General features: G+C 44.2%; 1 protein-coding gene across 6 annotated transcripts in view; it reads right to left on the reverse strand.

Annotated features, from left to right (window-relative positions):
- LOC129708142 (myosin-16) overlaps positions 1-16,627 on the reverse strand; it is a 151,327-nt gene extending 134,700 nt beyond the window's left edge. For 4 of the 6 annotated variants that reach the window (XR_008725295.1, XR_008725296.1, XM_055653716.1 and 1 more), the window contains exon 1: positions 16,423-16,624. Coding sequence is in view for 4 of the 6 variants with exons in the window: in XM_055653716.1 (XP_055509691.1) it covers positions 16,423-16,506 (84 nt within the window). In the remaining 2 variants the exon portion in view is untranslated. Of the gene's footprint in view, positions 1-16,422 lie in introns of all 6 variants that reach the window. The other 2 variants (XM_055653717.1, XM_055653718.1) reach the window with 2 other exon arrangements.
- Between the last annotated feature and the right edge of the window lie 1,659 nt (positions 16,628-18,286).

Consider the following 18,286-nt stretch of genomic DNA (forward strand, 5'->3'; position numbering starts at 1 on the left):
CTGCCTAGTCTTGCCATTAAATCATTTTTAGCATGGAATAAAAGCACTTTCAAACTGTAATTTCATGTTAAGTGTTTCCAAAAAGTATTGACAGCCAGGACAATGGCAGGAAGGCAGGCCCTTTGAAAACAGCCTCCACTAACAGGAACGTTTCTGCATCACATCAATGCCTCAAATCTGATTAGTTGTGGCGCTTGCTTCAATTTGTTTAGAATTCCTTTATTAAAGACATATGGTATTAGTTTTCATTGCCGTCCATCCAGACCAGATTTCTCTAATATTTCTACTGCAAAAATGAGAGTTAACCTATAAATACAAGTGCCATGATCTTGCTGAATGGCAGGGCAGGCTGGAAGGACTAACTGGCCTCCACCCACTCCTGTTTCTTTCATTTACCTCAAGACCTTGGTTGTCCCTTTCCATTAGTTTGTGAAACCTTCGTTCAATCCATTATTTGAATGGTTGCAGTTATTTATATCAGTTAATTTGTGCTGAAATGAAAGGAATAAATACAGGACGTCCCCGAGTTATGTTCACCCAACAGTGTCTGCGCACGGTGGCGCTGAGGTAGAGTTGCTGCCTTACAGCGCCAGAGACCTGGGTTCGATCCCGACTACAGGTGCTTGTTTGTACGGAATTTGTACGTTCTCTCCGTGACCCGAGTGCGTTTTCTCCGAGATCTTCAGTTTCCTCCCGCACCTCAAAGACGTACCGTTCTGTAGGTTAATTGGCTTGGAATAAATGTTAAAATTGTCCCTAGAGTAGGATAGTGTTAGTGGGTGGGGATCGCTGGTCGGTGCAGACTCCGTGGGCTGAAGGGCCTGTTTCCGCGCTTTACCTCTAAACTAAACTAAACTAAATATACAGACACCTGTATGTACAAGCAAGCATAATTATCTTTCAAAAGGTAGGTGCTGATGTGAAATCCATTAACATTTTAACCCCAATTCAAACCTGAGCGGAATAACTAATTGTTGAAGGAAACTGATCACCCATATATCGTGCTAAAATCTGATTTAGGCTGGTGCTGAGATCCACTCATTGGGGTGCTCTTACCAGGTTGCTATCTAAAGAAAGCTATCTAAAGAAAACTATCTAAATAAATGCTATCTAAAGAAAATCGAAGGTAGACAAAAGTGCTGGAGAAACTCAGCGGGTGCGGGATCAGCCATGATTGAATGGTGGAGTAGACTTAATGGGCCGAATGGCCTGATTTTGCTCCTATCACTTATGCTCATTTAAAAGATGTTTGGACCTGTACATGGGTATGAAAGGTTTAGTGGGATATGGGCCAAATGCAGGCAGTTGAGACAAGTGTAGATGGGGCAGCTTGGTCAGCATGGGTCTGTTTCCGTGTTCTGTGACTATGACTAGAATGGTCTATTTTAGATTGTCAGCATCATAAACAATCACAAAGAGTAAACAGGTAAAAGTAAAAGACGGATCTGGGGTCATGTGATATAAAAATGGGGCCTGGGATGCCAACTTGAGTCTCAGCCATCAGCTGCATGGCAGCAATTAATGAAATAAATATAGATAAAGGCTGATGTTTTAATGACAGTGAATTATATTAAATGACAATTCACTGTTTTGATTCAGAGAGTTAGCATTGGATCAATAGAATCAGTTGCATTCCATTTCTTACTTCAGGTTTGCAAGTAATTCCATTTGACAGCTTTTTCTGAAACACACCAAGAGAATGCTTCTTGAAAGCAGCAAGTCTGGAACTCAGAGGAATTTGAAATCTGAAACATTTGCAACCCCTTGCTCCATCAGAATTGCCCTAATTAATGGAATTTCCACTGCACAAATCAGATACAGGTGTCGCAAAAATGGACCTCACCTACAGAAATATCAAGTAACATGGGGATATTGCAAGGGTCGACCATGTTTAGACATAATATGGAGGTAGGAACTACAGAGACTAGTTTAAACTGAAGGTCTCGACCCAAAATGTCACCCATTCCTTCTCTCCAGAGATGCTGCCTGCATCCGCTGAGTTACTCGAGCTTTTTGTGTCTATCTTCATATTTCGACATATATGATCCTTAAGGGGCTGTCCCACTTGGGCCACCTAATCCGTGAGTTCTGGCGAGTTTGCCCTCGACTCATACTCGCAGCGTGGCCGACACAAGGTCGTAGGAGGTCTTCGTAACTCTCCTTCATGCTCGAGAGTGGTATCTGCGTATTCGAGGCCACATTTTTTTCAATATTTTAGAATATGCCCGTGAGTAAATAAAAGGTCGTCATGGAAAAAAATCGATACTTTTTTCACTCGTAGGTTTAGTCGTAGTAGGCCGTAGTAGGTCCGCATGTTGGTCGTAGGTAATCGAAGGTAGTTGAAGGTAGTTGAAGGTAGTCTTCATCATAGTCGAAGGGAGGTCAAAGGAGGTTGTCTTCACTCTCCACTATTCGATGTCCAATTTTCCCGATGTTAGTCATAGCTAGTCATAGCTAGTCATAGCTAGTCGAAGCTGGTCTCAACATAGTCGAAGGAGGTCTTGTACATAGTCAAAGGAGGTCTTCACAGGTCATTTTTTCAAACTCTTCTAAGCTCGCCAATTGGGTCGCCCAAGTGGGACAGCCCCTTTAGAATCTGACATTTATTTAGGCACTGGTACATCCTTGACTTCTCTGGAATCTAACTTCACTCACGTGAATCTAATTTCACGGCATGGTGGCTTACAGCAATAGAGATCTGGGTTCGATCCTGACTACGGGTATCGTCTGTACGGAGTTTGTCTGATCTCCCTGTGACCATGTGGGTTTTCCCCGGGTGCTCTGGTTTCCCCCCACAGTCCAGTCATGCAGGTTTGTAGGTTAATTGGCCCCTGTAAATTGTCCCTAGTTTGTAGGATACAACTAGTGTATGGGTGATCCTTGGTCGGTGCAGGCTCACTGGGCTATATAGGGCCTGTTTCCATGCTGTATCTCAAGTCAAGTCAAGAGAGTTTATTGTCATGTGTCCCAGATAGGACAATGAAATTCTTGCAATTGCAACAGGATATTGTCGTCATAAATACAGATCAGATGAGACTAAAATTAAAATCAGTATTTCTCAGAGCTCTACCAGAGCAACAATGAACTACATCTCTCACCAACTTAAATTATTTACTTGGAGATTGCCAGTGGCAAACAAACAACACACCAACAGCTGTGTTATTTTCAGTTCTGTGTGTATGACATTGAACTGTGCAGCACTAATGTAGTACAGCAAGTACAGGGCAATGGGCTCCTTTAGTTTAACAGGTTGGGAATAAAGATTGTGTTGATGAGGTTGGATATCCGTTGCTTACGATACAACCTGGGGATGGTGGTGGAGGCAGATACAAACGTGGCATTGAAGAGATGTTTGGATAAACACATGGAGATGTAGGGAATGGGGGGATACGGACTTTGTGAAGCAGGGAATAATTGGTCCTGGCATCAAACTCAGCACAGTCATTGTGGGCCGAAGGGCCTGTTCCTGTGTCCTACTGTTCTATCGATTCAGTTTGAAGAAGGGTCTCGACCTGAAAAGGTCACCCATTCCTTCTCTCCATTGGTGCTGCCTGTCCTGCTGAGTCACTCCAGCATTTTGTGCCCATCTATAGTGTAAACCAGCATTTGCTGTTCCTTCCTACACACCGTATGTTCTATTTACATTGCAGTAAATGGCCTTGCATTTGTGTGTGTGGACTGCCCTCGGATCGAGGATGCTTCTTCTCCATTCCTGGGGGTCTTCGAGCTGCTGTCAGGATTTTGGCAAATCAATGGGGCAGTTGGGTGGATAGTTTAATAATTGATATGTACCTTCTGCCCTTTACAGGGAGTACAGAGAAGGTTCACCAGACTGATTCCTGGGACGTCAGGACTTTCATATGAAGAAAGACTGGATAGGCTCGGCTTGAACTCGCTAGAATTGAGAAGATTGAGGGGGGATCTTATAGAAACTTACAAAATTCTTAAGGGGTAGGACAGGCTAGATGCAGGAAGATTGTTCCCGATGTTGGGGAAGTCCAGAACAAGGGGTCACAGTTTAAGGATAAAAGGGAAGTCTTTTAGGACCGAGATGAGGAAAACATTTTTCACACAGAGAGTGGTGAATCTGGGGAATTCTCTGCCACAGAAGGTAGTTGAGGCCAGTTCATTGGCTATATTTAAGAGGGAGTTAGATGTGGCCCTTGTGGCTAAAGGGATCGGGGGGTATGGAGAGAAGGCAGGTACAGGATACTGAGTTGGATGATCAGCCATTGAATGGCTCGAAGGGCCGAATGGCCTACTCCTGCACCTATTTTCTATGTTTCTATGTTTCCATTGGGCTTCAGCTCGCTGCCAGCAGGATAGACAGGATAGACTATGAGAACAATGGTTTCCATTTGGACCAGTCATGGGCCAGCCGCATCCACATGACAAATGGGGAAATATGGAATGTGAAACATTTTTCAAGGAGGTTTAGAGAAAATGGTGGAGCTTGGAACATAATTTATGTTTCAAGGGTCATGTTTCAGACATGCAAGCAGTGCAAGCCTGTCCCATTGGAACTGAGAGTGTGTGACTAGGACTTCAATGCTTGAGATGAAATTGGTTTGCTTATCCTACCAATGTATCTAGAAGACTTTGCAGAGAAAGAGTTGATGAAATCTCTCTGATGCTTTGGCACTGTGCCTCAGAAACCAGAGGCCAAGTATACTGCTACCAGCAAATCTTGTTCTTCAAAAAAACCCCCCCCCCCCCCCCCCCCCCCCCCCCCCCCCCCCCCCTTTGTTCTATATCTCTCTACATCACCACCTATGTCTATTTCCCTTTCCCCTGACTCTCAGTCTGAAGAAGGGTCTCGACACAAAACGTCACCCATTCCTTCTCTCCAGGGATGCTACCTGTCCTGCTGAGTTACTCCAAGATTTTGTGTCTACCTTGTCCATATTAATATCTATGTACAGTAGCTTGATGGCAGGATTTGGAGTTACTTTGGTTCTGGAGTCGAGATGACATGGATAAGATCAGTTTCCTATTTGTTCTTTATGAGAACCTTGCTGGAGACAAGATGGAACATTTTGTGATAAACATGTCGAGGCATTAACGTTTGACACTGTCAGCATGAGACAAGGTCTGTTGTCACACACTTGGTGAAGGTTATAGTTCTATCGACTCACAGCCCAGACATAGCTGTGGGCAAAGAATTGTATCATTTTGAGGCAAAAATCCAGCGGAGAAATAGTTGGTGTAAAGAATCATAACTTCAATAATAAAACAGGAGGAGGTGGACAGTGTGCGCGGCAATATTTCTGAACATTAACTAAATGGGGAGAAAACTCAAAATATTGAAATTGTTTCGGTTTTTACACCAACACGGCAACAAGGCAGTTTGTAGAGGTGGCCTCGGTCCAAGTACTGCCAGCCACAGTCGGCCCTTGTCACAACATGTTCTAAACAAATACAGAGGTTGTGATTGTATGGGTGAGGATCCAAAATGTCTGGTAAATGAGTTGAAAGCCGTTGGCTGAGGCATAGAATGAGGGTAAGCCTAAGATTTGGAACTCTAAATCATTTTCCCACTTTCAATCTTTGTGGTAACTCGAGTACCCGAAGACAAACATATGTGGCAGATTTTTTTGCCAAATATATATATTTTTAATACTAGGTCTGTTTTAAAGAGCAAACGTTGTATGATCCTCTCCAACTGTAAAAGTAATGCCCCCACCTAGTTTAATATTATTGTTCACAGCTAGAAGGAGATAGGGTTAAGGCTCAGCATGTGCCGAGCAAATAGCCTCGGTTACAGTGGCACGTACAATACTGCCCTGTACGTGAAAGTATTTAAAGTGGCAGCATCAGGTTTGAATAATGGCAGAGCAGGACGCGCTGCAGGGAGATGAAGGGTCACAGAGTTACCACACTCCAGTGAGACTTGGTGTCTGCAAGGGAGGAGACGGAGGGAGAAACCTGAATGTAAAATAACTATTTGATTAATTATGGAGGTCACGGAGCCAAAAGCAAAAATGCACGTTTAAGAAAGAATTTTATCAATCACCGAGAATGCAGATTTATAGCATTTGTAACACATTCATCATTCACATCTAGTCCCAGGACGAACCTTCCCCTGCCCCTCAATAAATGGGATAATACCGCTTTTAAAACAATTGGCAGAGTGTACCTGGAATCACAGGCTGAAATTTTGGAACAAAAAAATAAACAAAATGGGGATAATAGGCTTGTTTATAATATAGCTGACATTTGACAAAGAATATTGGCCAGAATGCATGATAGATATTATCAGGTCCTGCGTTACGAGGGCTGCTAATGTGTTAAGTGTTGGAAAGGCAATATCTCACACTGTCATGTCATCATTCACATTAAAATGGTTTCTGTCAGGGCAAATTAGCAAACTTGGATTTCTTCCAAAATCCTTCAACCTCCAACCATCATCTGCTCTGGCAGGATTTAAAATACCAGAAAGCAGGGCAAGTGTGCACTTACTTATTTGACGATCTATCTTAGCCCATAATTAGGAGGTTGGCTGGAGTTCACTGCCTGGTAGCCGCAAGGCTGTACCATGTCTACTGTCATTTTCTACATACTGTACATCGCTGAGCCCGAGGAAAATCGAGAGTTTGAACAGAACGCTGACGCAATCTCCATCATTCATTTTAAAGATTTTAACCCGCAACTTTAGAAAATTATTCAAACACTACACAGGTTTTTGAAATGGCATGCTTGACAAAGCAAGCCTTGACAGGATCTGCCACACATTCCTTTCAATATGTTTTGATGTAAATCAACCGCATTAAAATCAAATCTATTATCCTCATTTTGTTTGGATTTTAGACAAAGATTTTGGCCGATGATTACAATCAAACTTCCATCACATAATACAAATGAGTTATGTTTTCTCAGTTGGCCATTTTCCCTATTTTGGTTAATTGAGTTAATGTCACTGCATACAAGAACTAAAAATAATGTAGAAGCTTGAAATGTAATACTAAACTAGACTGTGTGCAGACCTGTTGGGTTCCCCCAACACAATATTCCACCACTCACCTGATCCCCCAATGCAATATTCCACCACTCATGCATAGCCCCCACTGCGCAGGCCCAGCTCATTTCTCCTCATTCCCCAGCACTCCCCCCCCCCCCCCCCTCTTCACACTCCCTCTTCTTTCCCCTCTCCTCCTCCTCCAATCCCTCCCTCTCCTTCCCCCTCCCCTCAGTGACTCCCTCCTTCCCTCCATAACTCCTCTCCCCTCCCTCCCTTTCCCCCACCTCGCCACTCCTCACCTCCCCAATACCCCCCTCACTATCCCTCACCTCCTCCACTGCCCTCCTTTCCCTCTATTCCACACTCCCTACCTCCCCCACTCCCCCCCCTCTCTCCCTCCCCACTCTCTCTCCTCACCTCTCCCACTTTCTCCTCTCTCCCTCCCATCCCCCTCCTCTCCTTCAATCCCCCCACGCTCCATCCTCACCTTCCCAGGATCTTTCCCCTCTCCTCCTCCCCTCCCCCAATCCCTTCCTCACCTCTCCTTTACCCAACCCTCACTCACTCCCTCTCTCCATAACTCCTCTCCCCTACCAACCACCCCCCTCCAACCCTCTATCACCCCACTATTCCTCCTCACCTCCCCCACCGCCTTCCTATCCCTCTATTCCCCCTCCGCCCCCACCAGATATGAGACAGGAAACGTTCGAAAAAAGTGGAAGAGATAGATTCCGCAAATAGAAAAAAAAGCAAAACCGGAAGAGCACAAGATCAGAGATTTAATGATGTACTTGACAAAGTGGGACCCATTGGGCCTTGTTCCCCCACTGCAATAATTCACCACTCACCCGTTCCCCAAAGCAACCCATTTCCACCACTCACCCGTTCCCCCAACATAACCCTTTCCCTCAACACAATATTCCACCACTCACCCATGGCCCCCACGGGTGGCCTGGTCCCCCAACGCAACCCGTTCCCCAACGTAAGGTTCCACCACTCACCCGTTGGGTCCCTGTCACATGGGAGGCCTGGTCCCCCAATGCAACCAGTTCCCTCAACGCAACCGTTCCTCCAATGCAGGGGACCGTTCTGTATCCGGGGAGGGGGTTGGCTTCAGGTGGGGGACCGCAGGGAGTGTCCTGTAGCCAGGGGAGGGGGACGGCTTCATGCGGGGTCTGTTGGGTGCCAGTAAGGGGGAGCACTGCCATGGCCTACCCCTGCTGCTGCCACTTGCGTGGCCTACCGCTGTGTGGCAGGGTGGGTGTGGGGTGGGAGGGTTATGGGGTGGTGTGTGTGTGTGTGTGGGCAGGGTTTGTGTGGGGGAGGGTGGTGTGGGGGGGGGGGTGGGGGAGGGTTGTGTGGGAGGTGGGGGCGGGGCAAGGAGGGGAGGGGGGGTTGTGTGGGGGAGGGGTGTGTGGGGGGGGGGGTGGGGGGGTGGTGTGGGGGCGGGGCAAGGAGGGGAGGGTGGGGTGGGGGAGGGGAGGGTTGTGTGGGCGGGAGTCATGTGGGGTGGGAGGGGGTAAGTGGGGATGTGGAGAGGTCGCACTCACTCAGAGGTGAGTGGGGGTGGGGGCGACTGCAATCACTCACCGGCTCCCAGCCGCACTTGCTCACTCACCAGCTGCCTGCCGGCCGCACTCACTCAGCGGCTCCCAGCTCGTCGTGATAGCCGATGTAACTCGCTCTCCACACTGTGATCACTCTGCTCCTTCAGCTTTATTCTCCTCGCCTCTGGTGATTGACAGCGGGTGCAGAAAGGGGCGGTATTTAACCCTTCATAACTTTTGTAATATTCCACCGATCAGAACAAAACCTGGTGCGCTTGCAGCACAAGAGAATGGCGCGTAAGGTGGCAAAAGATTGTAGCGCTATCTCATACAGTTTCTGCGCAAATTTAAAAACAATGCAAAAGAGATGGGTGGATGGATTGATGGATGGATGGAAAGATAGATACATGTGCTAAAAATGCTCAGCTTGTCAGACAGCCACTGTAGAGAGAGAAAGATGTAATTATTCTGATCAATGGCACCTTTCATCCGAAATGAAAACCCAGGAACATTTCCAGAGAGCAGAAGAAGGGTCTCAGCCTATTCCTTTTCTCCAGAGATGCTGACTGGCCCGCTGAGTTACTCCAGCTTTCTCGAGCCGATCTCAATGTTGGATGCACTCATTGCAATCAAAGTATTTGTCCCGAGTCCATGCAGTCCTGGAATTGATGGGGAATTAAACCTCATCAGGAATAACAGGTTTACAAATAGGCATCTCTGCAATATACTCGAGTGTTGGTATTATCCTTTGATTTATCTTTTAGGCTCACTAATTGTGTAAAATATCTTGAACAAAACTACATTAAACCAGTGATAGACACAAAAAGCTAGAGTAGCTCAGTGGGTCAGACATCATCCTGAAACGTCACCTCTTCCTTCTCCCCATAGATGCTGCCTGACCCACTGAGTTGTGCCTATCTTCGGATTAAACCAGCATCTGCAGTTCCTTCCTATACATTAAACTTTCATTTTTACATCCAATCCTCTTTTACATTCAAGACCCAAAAAGTTGAGCGTTGCGAAATGTAACATTTTTAATTGAAGCATTCTGTGCATTACTATTGCGGATGCATGTAAACCTCCCAATGCTGACAAAGCAAGTCTGTGGCTGATGAATCTCCCCATGAACAGCCAGCAACACACGAGGTGATGCAGTTATCACAGCCAGGAGCAGATGGGTGCATTCCCCAATTGTGGTGAAGCACAAGCTCTGAAATGATAAGTAGGCGCATGCAGGTTCATTCAGGTACATCCCATTTAGAATACTTTTGTTTGGGACTCAACATGGAACTGTAAAAATGCTGGAAGCTTTTCCCACACAATTCATCATACAAAGATCAGCCCCTCACTTGCACTCCAAATCCAAGAATCCAACATTTTCCAGAGGCCAATTTTCTTTTTAAGAAGGGTGTACATGGGATACCAGTCACCACACAGACCTAAGAGAGAGAGGGAGTTTGGTCCAATGCCAAGAAGATCTAAGATAATTGGAGAGCAAGCTTTGCTGCATGGACTCAATGCACATGCATACATGGGGACACACACATTAAACAAACATAGATACAATCAAACACTCACACAGGCACACACACACTCGCACACACACACACACGCACACACACACACTCGCACACACACACTTGCACACACACGCACACACACACTCGCACACACACACACACACACACACGCCCACACACACTCGCGCACACACACACACACACATGCACACACGCCCACACACACTTGCACACACACACATACATGCACACACGCCCACACACACTCGCACACACACATTTGCACACACACGCACTCGCACACTTTAAACAAACACAGATACAATCAAACACTCACACACATACACACTTGCATACACACGCACACACACACTCGCATACACACCACACTCACGCACACACCCGCACATACACACTCGCACACGCACCAACACTCACATACACGCACTCACACACATACACGCACACATACACACACTCGTACACATATACACATTCGCACACGCACCAACACTCACATACATACACTCGCACACATACACACACTCGTACACATACGTACTACCTTGCCCACACTATGTCCCTCAGTCCTCTCCCTCCCTATCATTGTTATCTCCATGCAGTTAAGAGTGACAGTGCTCAATGTGACAAGAAACCAGACTTGTTGCCAGAACTAGTCATGAGAATCGCTTCTTGGCCAATGATGGTCCATGCAATGATGTTTTCAAGAGAGAGTTAGAGATATAGATTTCAGTATAGGAGTAAAGAGGTTCTTCTGCAGTTGTATAGGGCTCTGGTAAGACCACGTCTGGAGTATTGTGAACAGTTTTGGTCTCCTAATTTGAGGCAAGACATCCTTGTGATTGAGGCAGTGCAGCGTAGGTTCACGAAATTGATCCCTGGGATGGCGGAACTGTCATATGAGGAAAGATTGAAAAGACTAGGCTTGTATTCACTGGAGTTTAGAAGGATGAGGGTGGATCTTATAGAAACATATAAAATTATAAAAGGATTGGACAAGCTAGATGCAGGAAAAATGTTCCCAATGTTGGGCGAGTCCAGAACCAGGGGCCACAGTCTTAGAATAAAGGGGAGGCCATTTAAGACTGAGATGAGAAAAAACGTTTTCACCCAGAGAGTTGTGAATTTGTGGAATTCCCTGCCACAGAGGGCAGTGGAGGCCAAATAACTGGATGGATTTAAGAGAGATTTTGATAGAGCTCTAGGGGCTAGCGAAATCAAGGGATATGGGGAGAAGGCAGGCACGGGTTATTGATTGGGGACAATCAGCCATGATCACAATGAATGACGGTGCTGGCTCGAAGGGCCGTATGGCCTCCTCCTGTACCTATTTTCTATGTTTCTATGATATAGCTCTTAGGACTAATAGAATCAAGGGATATGGGGAGAAAGCAGAAATGGGGTACTGAATTTGGATTATCAGTCATGACCATATTGAACGGCAGTGCTGGCTCGAAGAGCTGAATGACCTACTCCTGCACCTATTTTCTATGTTACTATGTCTCTATCATATGTAGTCTAGGAGATTTCACATTGAGTGCACTTATCCTCATGAACCAATCCATTTAACAACACCATTATGGGGAATAATTCAGGAATCAACATGCATTTCACATTCCATGCACTCAATTACTCACCTTCCCAACAGTAATTTGAGAAAACCACTTAAAACACTTCCATACAATTCCTGTCCCCGATAAGCAAACCCCTAATTCAACTTTTTATTGGCAGTGTCACATTTTTCACCATATCCCAGCAAATTACATATGTTTTCTTAGGCACATTAGGCATGAAACGAGTCAGAAATAGCTACATTTACGTGGCACTTCATCTCAACCCCACATGCCTCAGTTTCAAGTTAATTATTTTTGAAATGTAATCTTTCAATTACTTGAACCATGTGTTAAATAAATGTGTCCATCCTGACTTGGAAATATAGTGATTTTCCAACATGTTTATCAATTTAATGTCCTAGATCTCTCTACCTCCGATAGGACACCCTTCATTCCAAGGTTCATAATGGATCAAAAAGACAAACGCTCCTCGCCAGTATTTTGGGGGTGAACAATTAATCCTGGTGTTTGCAGTGAATCCAACTGATAATTAAAATAATAATAATTAAATAAAATGCTGGACAATACCCAGCAGGTCAGACAGTATCTATGGAGAAAGAAACTTTCAGTTTCATGATCTTTTATTGGAACTTCAGATGATCCAAAATGTTTCTCTCTCCAAAGACCAATACTCTTTCATTCATGTTCAGAATTCAGAGACCAGGTATTATGTATTCACGATCCTTTATGTCATTATTGAAGTACTTGCCATTTTCTTTTTTTTAATTAGTAACTAGACCAATGGCAGACCCGTTGGGTCTGCTCCCACAACGCAGCCGTTCCCTACCCGTAGCCGTTCCCTACACGCAGCCCCCACGGGAGACGTGGCCCTCGAACTGAAGCCGTTCTTGAAAGGCCGAATTAAATGGCGTCTCTTGACGTTGAAATGCGGGCGCCAGCAGCCGTTATGGTCGCTGGCCAGCAGGAGGCGACAAAATGAGTGAGTGGGGTGGGGGGAGAAGGATTTGATTAAAAACGTGTACTTAAAGGCGACAAAATGTAATGAGGAGCGGATACTTAGAAAGAAAAGCGAAATCTCCACCGAAATGGAAAAGATGTGGGAGATTGAGCATCTGGATTCGGCGTGGCAGTGAATCAAAGGAAGAAAGTAAAAGGATCCATTCCGATTGGACATCTGTGAGCATCGGCCATTCTGATTGGACATCTGCGAGCATCGGCCGTTCCGATTGGACATCTGCGAGTATTGGGCACGAATCAAAAGGCAGAAAGGCAGCCAGTCGTCAGGCACAGAGTTTTATAGATATATAGAAGATAGATAGATAGATATACTATCATGAGAACCCCAGTTGGAGTTTGGTGGAAGGCTGTTTAGAACTCAACAGGCAATACGTCTTGACTTCCAGGGTCAGTGGTATCCCTAAGAAATGTGATGTTCCTGCTTAGAAAATTACGGTTAGAGAGCCATACTGATTAATCTGTACCAGCTTCATAAATCATGCACACTCCTCCTAGTAAGTAAAGTAGGCCAATTCTTAGTGATTTGGTCTACTTTTATCGACTTCTTACAAGTATATGATGCAACACAATCATAGAAATAAAATGTTTCAGAATCAGGTGACGGGTGGCCAGGAACATTAAATTGGTATATCGCTTTCAATCTCCTTTCTCATTTCTTTTTTCTCTCTATTTCGTCTCTTTCTCTATCTACTTTTCTTCTTCCTTCTTCCTTCTTCCGGGCCATCTTTCTATTTCACGCACTATGTCAATCTCTCCTTTTCTATTATTTTCTTCCTTACTCCTGTTTTATTATTAAATTAAAAATAAGAAGTTGTATATGAAATGTAATATGTCAACCAGTATTAGGTACTGTAGGACCACATTATTGTACTTCCATCCAACAAAAATTAAAAAATTAAATTAAAAAAATCAAGCACAGATTTTTTTTCTATACAAAGTCGTGGCCCCACAGAAGTGGACAAGTCCTTAGTAGACAGAGGGGCGATTGATCACATCCTCCCACACATCCCTTTCTCGAAGTAGCATCTTCCTCCATAGCCTCTGCCACCTAGGGGAAGACATGAAATCGACGCCGACCAGCGATCCCCGCACATTAACACTATCCTACACCCACGAGGGACAATGTTTACATTTACCAAGCCCAATTAACCTCCAAGCCTGTACGTCTTTGTACGTGTTGGAGGAAACCGAAGATCTCAGAGAAAACCCACGCAAGTCACGGGGAGAACGTACAAACTCCATACAGACAGCGCCCGTAGTCTGGATCGAACCTGGATCTCCCGTGCTGCATTCGCTGTAATGCAGCAACTCTACCGCTGGGCCACCATAGTTCATTAAGCAAAGCTGTGTCATCCTCACCCTACTGACTCCATCTATACTTCCACTGCCAACATCAAGGACCACACTCTAACAAGTAACCTCTTTCGCCCATCACTCCCCCAACTAGTTTGACTGTCCTCTTGATTAAATTTTACTTTGCATGCCTCATTGTCAACTTCCCCAAGCTAACAATGATCTCTTCTACATTTCCCTTGATCTCTGTCTCCTTTGATCTCTCGTTTTCACACTGTACACTACCATATCTCTAATTTCCCTCTCCCCTTACTCTCAATCTGAAGATTTTATGTTCTCATTTTCACTCCGCGATATATTCATGGATGGTACGACTGGCCTGGCCAAATCTTTTCACCGCATCCCAGTAAATGTGACATAATAAACTAATTTCAATAACAAACCGTTCTGGGACAAAGCAGACAGTTTGATGGTATAGAAAACGCTACTCAAAGATTCATACCATCCAATATACTATAGCATGATTGCTGTGTGGACCGTCAAAGTTTCTTTCATTGATATCATCCCCAAAATCCAAAACATTTACCGCAGAAGGGTCTCAACCCGAAACGTCACCCATCTCTTCTCTCCAGAGATGCTGCCTGTCCTGCTGAGTTACTCCAGTATTTTGTGTCTGCCTTTGGTTTAAACCAGCATCTGCAGTTCCTTCCTACACATTTACTGCCATGAAAGATAAAGGGCAGCACACAACAAAAGCTTCATTGTAGCTCGGTACATGTGACAATAAACTAAATGTAACTAAATTAACTAAACTAAGTGCAGCAAATGGATAGAATCACCACCACTTGCTGGTTACATAGAAACATAGACACATAGGTGCAGGAGTAGGCCATTCGGCCCTTCGAGCTGCACCGCCATTCAATATGATCATGGCTGATCATCCAACTCAGTATCCTGTACTTGCCTTCTCTCCATACCCCCTGATCCCATTAACCACAAGGGCTACATCTAACTCCCTCTTAAATATAGCCAATGAACTGGCCTCAACTACCTTCTGTGACAGAGAGTTCCAGAGATTCACCACTCTCTGTGTGAAAAAAATGTTTTTCTCATCTCGGTCCAAAAAGATTTCCCCTTTATCCTTAAACTGTGACCCCTTGTCCTGGACTTCCCCAACATCGGGAACAATCTTCCTGCATCTAGCCTGTCCAACCCCTTAAGAATTTTGTAAGTTTCTATAAGAAACTTATAGAAAGAGGGTTTCCCCCCACCTTCACCACGCTGCTTGCTATACTGACATGGGCCTGTCCAACTTAGGCGATTCTTCGGCAGTGACTAAGACAATGGAATTCACCAAAATCAGCACCAGTGACAACCTATGTCACCTGACGACAACCTACGACAACCCAAATTCTCGCCACTGTCGCAGGAAAATTTTTAATATGTCGAAAATATTTCAGCAGACGCCTGTAGTCACCAAAAAAAAAAAAAATGTGCCTTAGTGGAACAGACCCATAAGAAATATATCGGTAATTCCTTTATTACAACTCAATGCAAATCCAGGGACATCTTTCCCAACTGCACCATGGGAGCACAAGAACAGGAGTCACGATGGAGAAGACTGAGTTGGTATAGTCCTACATTAATGAGACTCTCATGCGGTCCTTGTGAATCTGCGAAACAACACAATCACAATTTTGGCGCAAGTCTCCAAATGTATGGGAGTTAAATTGGGAGCATTGTCCTGCAGATTAAATTTTAAATTAAAACAGTGTCCTCCTTTCAGTGGGTTGGAAAATAATCTATTTGAAGAGCAGAACGATCACTGTGGCATGCAGCTGATATTTATGTCTAGCAGTGATAGGGACAGATTATCTGCTCCCTTATTACATTGCCAGCCATGAAAACTGCATTCTCAAGCTGACTGTCACCTTTCAAATATTGCAACAGTTCAGAAGTTGGATAAAGTACTCTTGGTCATTCTGAGAACATGAAATACACCTTTTTCTGTTTAGTACAAAACATTAAATACATAGGTATGGTTAGATTTTTTTGATTAGAACAACAAATGATAATGATTCTGTTAAACCTATTCCAAGTTATTAAACCTGTTCAATATCACTGTTCTCTCCAGAAAATATAATGTTGACCAATGTTAATTGTAATCCAAGTATGTATTTTTGAATATATTATTTTGCATCATAAGTTACAAAGGCTTGATCATTGCACATGTAAAGCACAAATAAACATTTAAGCTTTTAATTGAAAATCTAGATTATTTTGTGATACATTTGGTAGCTCTACTGATATAAATCACCACCCAGCACATGCAATGCAAGACATAATACATTAGACAGTGGCATTAAAATCTGCAGAATACATTGCCAATGTAAACTGAGGAGAGGCATTAGATAAACTTAGATAAAGGCATTTTAACTATTTAAAGACTGACAGCTTCAGAAATGAGGAAGAGGGTGGCATTTCTGTCTTACATGCGCGAGAGGCTTGGCTGGAACACTAATAGTTGGACGATACTGATGAAAATCAGTTTGGATCACACAAACTTTCTTCTCCATCCTTCCACACAGCGGCCTCTCATCTCACCATCACTGAGGCACAAGGAGGAAGCGTGCGAGACAGCATAACCAGCATGGTGTTATCTGACCCTCCAGGAACACACGAGAGAGAGAGAGAGAGAGTGAGAGAGAGAGAGTGAGAGAGAGAGAGAGAGAGAGTGGTAGGGGGAGGGGTGGAGGAGTGGAGGAGTGAATCACAGGGAAAAGGAAAGTTTCAGCTGAGCCCTGAAGCCAGAAATGTGTGGAGAACCCCCCCCTCTGCTTTATAGCTTTTAAATAAACCACGCCTGCAAGGAGTTAGCCAGCTTGGGCAGTCAATTACTCGTATCTGATCAATAAACATGGGTTGCGTTTCATGTTTCGCAGAGAAGCAGGCGTTTGCAGTCACACCTTCCCTGCTGCAGGTATCAATGTTCCCAAACACTGGAGAGACAAGGAATTACAGAGAAATACAAAAAAGCTGCAGTAACTCAGTAAACAAGGCTGTGGGAGGAGTGCTTAAGAAGGAACTGCAGATGCTGGAAAATCGAAGGTACACAAAAATGCTGGAAAAACTCAGCGGGTGCAGCATCATCTATGGAGCGAAGAAAATAGGCAACGTTTCGGGCCGAAGGAGTGCTTGGCCTCTGTTGGTTGGTCCAGCAAAATGGATATCCCTGAAAAGATAGACACAGAATGCTGGAGTAACTCAGCCGGACAGGATAGAAGGAATGGGCTTTGGGTCAGGATCTCTGAGAGAGAGAGAAGCACAATGTTGCAGTGGCTAGCAAAGCTGCAGATGAGGCTTATCTTCTCACCTTTCCATCTGGGTTGGTAGGTTAATAAATGAGAATGGAAAGAGAGAAAACAAATAATGAAACCTACAACAACTGTGAAATGAAGGTTAGAGCTTTGGCGAATGCCAAGCAGAGGAACATGTCAGAGGAGAAATACTGAGTCAATATAGATAACTCACCACAGAAATGGCTGGTTCCAACTCTACCGCTGTGCCACCCAAAGGCCTTAATAAACCCAGGGATTTATTAAGACTGTTGGGTCCTAATAAGTACAGTATTGAGACTGGAAGATCACAAAATGCCTAAACTTGTAAATCTAAAATTTCTCTCTCCCCATTTAAATCTCTCTTACATTTTGCCAAATGGTGCTATTACAGAAACAACCAGATTGGTTTCTCAATGGGGCTTGTCAGTGTTAACATTATTAAAACCTTATCCCACGCTCCTGAGTCACGATATCCTTCTTCAAGTAATTGAAGATCTGTTCTTCATTGCAGATTCATCGTGCGTTTCCATAGTTACCACACAGCTAAGCAATCACATATGTACCCACAGCAGTTTCCCAATATCAATCCATTTGCGTCATCTGATATAAACCATCCTTCTGTTTCCAGGTGATCTCCCAAAGGATCATAGAGTTCAGAGATCTTGATTTATCTCATTTCTTCAGTCCTAAAGTCTCTGCTCGAGTCGACTTATCAAATACAACTTTCTTAACATAGATATACATATGGGCAAGAACATGGCATTTCAAGAGAAAATTGTCAATGACTACACTTTCCTGGAGTTTTTAATAATGTATTGAAGCATGCACGCAGCCATTAGTCCAATCAACTAGCTAATGATCTTAGACTATATCTTCCAGCTGCTACTTTGAAATATTCTCAATCACAATATATATACTGGTTTTTAACACATGAATCTGGGAGGAACCTTTCTTTTGACTAGTTGATGTTCATAGTCCTTGTGCTGTGAACTGCTTTGAAGTTATCGTGCAAAGGCAT

The sequence above is a fragment of the Leucoraja erinacea genome, chromosome 23 (genome assembly GCF_028641065.1).
Source record: "Leucoraja erinacea ecotype New England chromosome 23, Leri_hhj_1, whole genome shotgun sequence".
Taxonomy (NCBI): Eukaryota; Metazoa; Chordata; class Chondrichthyes; order Rajiformes; family Rajidae; genus Leucoraja; species Leucoraja erinaceus.